The 4,141-nt window shown below is 30.0% G+C and overlaps 1 protein-coding gene across 1 annotated transcript in view; it reads left to right on the top strand.

Annotated features, from left to right (window-relative positions):
* Window positions 1-934: 934 nt before the first annotated feature.
* Window positions 935-4,141, top strand: part of LOC107020501 (phosphomannomutase/phosphoglucomutase) — an 8,746-nt gene continuing 5,539 nt past the window's right edge. The window contains exons 1-2 of the mRNA XM_015220892.2: window positions 935-1,650; window positions 2,109-2,372. Coding sequence (XP_015076378.1) covers window positions 1,132-1,650; window positions 2,109-2,372 — 783 coding nt within the window. The 5' untranslated portion in view covers window positions 935-1,131. The remainder of the gene's footprint in view (window positions 1,651-2,108; window positions 2,373-4,141) is intronic.

Raw genomic sequence — 4,141 nt, 5'->3', positions numbered from 1 at the left:
ATATATATATATATTTGTGTGTGTGTGTGTGTGTGTGTGTGTGTGCCATAAAAGTAGAAGACTATATATTCTTCTTACCAGAAGGGTAAATGTATACTCGATATAAATATATTATGTGTAAGCGAAAGGTCTAATTTAACCTCATGAAGTAGTGTAGATGAAAAGTTGTAAATTTACCGTGTTTTTAATCTATGAATGTTATGACAAATGCTAAGAGTCTAGTCTTAGTCCTCTTCGACGACGACGACGACGGTTGCGTCTAGGGGGTACTTCTCGGATGTGACAAAATGTCTCAACAGCTAAGGCTACTTTTCAAGCTATTTGTCTTAGGAGTATTTTTTAAGACATTGTGAAAAACAAAAAAGAGGGATATTGTTTTGTATTGCGATAACAAATCATCGATTGCCGTTGCCAAGAATCCATTCAACCATGAAAATAGCATATTTCGTCGATATCATTTTATCCCAGAATCACAAGAGTAAGACGAAATTCAGTTGTGTTATTGACAAGCAGGAGAATAACTTGTTGACATCTTCAGCAAAGCACTTCCTAGAGAAAAGTTTTACTATCTTCAAGAACGCATTGGAGTTTTCAAGCAAATGCATTAAGGTGCATTCACACATTTGATGTTTAGTCTTCCAATATTGTTTCTTAGTTTTTCAAAAAATCTTTTAGAATTTTGTAATACATGTATCTACTAAATTATGATATAATATATATCTAGTTATTTGTTCAAGACTTCTGATTTTATATTTTGAATAATATAAATAGAGATGCTAAGACTTTGATTTTATATTTTGAATAATATAAATAGAGATGTAGTTGATGATTGTAATCATCTCAAGTGTTGTAAGTAGCCTATATAAAACTTGAGCATTCTCTAAAGAAAGTATTCTCCTTTAATATTTTGTATAAGACCGAGTTGTTTCAATTGTACTTAGTGCCTAAGTTTCTGAGTAAAAGGAACAAATTGTGGTTCAATTTCAAAAGGCAGATGCTCTTCCTGAACCAGAGGATATGCCTTGAATAAAACAAGAAAAATATCAGTTAATTTGGAAGGTTGTTGAAAGATATTTTCCCTCCAAGTTTCTTATCCCACCAAGCTTCTTGTCTAAAAATCAAGCTATAGCAATGGCATCCACTTTATCTTCTTTACAAACCATTAATTCTTCAATAACCAACTTCCCTTGTGTTCCAATAATAAAGAAACCAAAGTTGCATATTTCCTTGACAAAAACGTCGATTTCTTCTGTTAGAGTAGTGTGTTGTAGCAGTAGTAGTAGTAGTGCAACGACGTACAATGAGGATGAAGAAATGGATAAGATTAGAAGGCTACAAAATGGATCGGATGTTCGTGGTGTGGCCTTGCAAGGTGAGAAAGGTAGAAGTGTAGATCTTACACCACCTGCTGTTGAGGCAATAGCAGAAAGCTTTGGTGAATGGGTGATTAAAGGGCTGAACAATAAGGAGAAAGTTGTTATGGTTTCTCTTGGAAAAGACCCTCGAATTTCGGGCAATACATTGAGTGTTGCTGTATTTTCTGGTCTTTCTAGGGCTGGTTGCATGGTCTTTGACATGGGACTTGCAACAACACCAGCATGCTTCATGAGCACTATTCTTCCTCCATGTCAATATGATGCCTCAATAATGGTATGAATTTTATATGATTTACTTTCGTGTTTAGTCGGTCTAAAAAAAGTGACATATTTCTATATTGAGTAACTTACCTTTAAAATATTAAATAGATTTCTATCATTCATTTTAAACAACAAGTTATAAAAGTTTTACTTTTTTTAAATTCCATGTCAAGTCAAATTATATCACATAATGCGATGGAGCGAGTATATATCATTTATGTTTCTCTCTATTGTACTTCTAACGGATTGATTCAACATCCAATGACTTGACATATTTTAATTCAACTCTCTGTGGAAGAATTACTCTCATTGTTTATTTTTACTTCATGACCACAATGGACATTGCATTCCCTTTAAAAAAAGAAGGAAGTGCTCAGTTTTCCATGTTAAATGGACTTGAGAAATGACATTTTAATTTCAACTGACATTTTTAAGATACAAAATTTAAAAATATTTTTTTACTTGATGCAGATGACTGCTTCTCACTTACCCTACACTCGAAATGGTCTTAAATTCTTCACAAAAAAAGGCGGTTTAACATCCGTGGAAGTGGAGGAAATATGCTCAGATGCGGCTCGTAAATATGCAAACAGGTTCGTAAAAGTGTCAACGACACTATCGACGCGTCCAACTAAGGTAGATTTCATGAGCAATTATGCCAAGCATCTACGAGATATTATAAAGGAAAGAGTGAACCATCCTAACCATTATGAGACTCCCCTCAAAGGATTTCAGGTTCTTCTCTATTTTACTTATTATATGTTTTGTTTTATTGCATGTCCCTCACACAAATCTTATCTAACTTCCTGAGGACAATAGTGACCATAAAACTCAAATCATATCTTCTTCTCTTTTTTTTCTTTTTTTTTTTTTTTTGGACTTTCTAACTCTTTCATCTCCTTTTTATTGCTGTCCAGTCCACTATAACACTAAAATTTAGTCATGGGTTGCTATTTTGCTTCATTACTAAAATTGACATTTACACAACTCTACGGACATCAATTTAATATAAAAATATTTTTCTTTCAACATGAAAAATTATGTATCGAGATCTTAAAATTTGGTATATATATGATTAGTTTTCTTAGAATTGGCTTGAAAAAAGACAGTCTTTTGTTCTTGATCTCAAAAACAAAAATAAAATAAAAAATTATATTTATGAATTTAACGCTAATATGTTGCTATCACTCGTAACTAAAAGAAAAAAAATTTAATAGTTCATCGTTAATTGGTTGCTAATATGTTGCTATCACGGCGTAAAAAAGAATTTTTCTAAATTTGAAAAAATTGACGGGCGTGGCCTGGGGGCTGAGTAAGGGTAGAGGTAGGGGTGCACAAAATCGAATCGAATTTGACCCAAATCGCAAATTGAGTAAATCAAAAAAAAAACTTGACTATTGATTTGGTTTGACTTAGTTTGGTATCAAATAAAAATCCGACTATATTTGGGTTGGGTTGGTTTTAACTAGAAAAAAACAACTCGAAATTATATATGTTATTTTAAAATTTATTTTATACATAAAAATATTTACTTTGATTTAATTTTAAAATATTTCTTATACTATTTCATAGTTTTATCTTTTAATATATTTTTTCAAATTTTAAACTTAGAATTCAGATTGGTCCAATAAAGAATGTAGTTCATAAATGTAGATAATTATAATAAAACTTAAATTAAAATCAAATTAATACTAATGCAAAAAGAAAATTAATTCAACACTAAGAATGACAATAATGTTGAATATTTGTTCTTTCATTTTACGTTGGTTCAGATGATTAAATATATAATATAATATAATTTTAATTTTTCTTAAATATTTAGTAATGTAACTACTTATTATACATATTTTAGCATGATTTGGTACTTTTAAATTATGATCATTTCCATTATGACTTTACAATATTTATTCTATATGTTGATTTCATTATTATTTTTAAATGAATATTTTTGTGTCATCAATATTCATCTCATATTTTGTGTTATTTTTTGAGAAAAACCTTAGATAGTTGTATTTTAGATGGACTAAAGAAATATTTAAAGTACAAGTTAATTATATGTTTGTATGCAAATTTTACCGAAAAATCAAAAATCTGGAAAAAAAAATCAAGGTTTATTATTTGGTTTGATTTATAAATTTAAAAATTCAACACAATGGTTTGGTTTGGTATTTGAAAATTTTGAACCAACCCGAGGTTAAAAAATCCAAAAAAACTCGAATTTTATTAGTTTGCTTTGATTTATAAATTTATAATTTTATACAAATGATTTGATTTGATATTTGAAAATACCCGAACCAATCCCGTCATGTACACCCCTAGATAGAGGGTGGTGTAATATAAAATTTTCTAAATTTGAATTATTTTTTAAAAATGATTGTTTCTTCTTAAAAAAAAAAAGTGACCCGGTGGGGGGAGGGGGGTCAGGGTATGGGATGGTGTAAAAATAAAATTATAAAAATTTGAAATATTTTCCAAAATAATTGTTTTTATGGGGGGGGGGGGGG

The sequence above is a fragment of the Solanum pennellii genome, chromosome 5, assembly GCF_001406875.1.
Source record: "Solanum pennellii chromosome 5, SPENNV200".
Classification (NCBI taxonomy): Eukaryota; Viridiplantae; Streptophyta; class Magnoliopsida; order Solanales; family Solanaceae; genus Solanum; species Solanum pennellii.
This window is presented reverse-complemented; position numbering and strand designations above follow the sequence as displayed.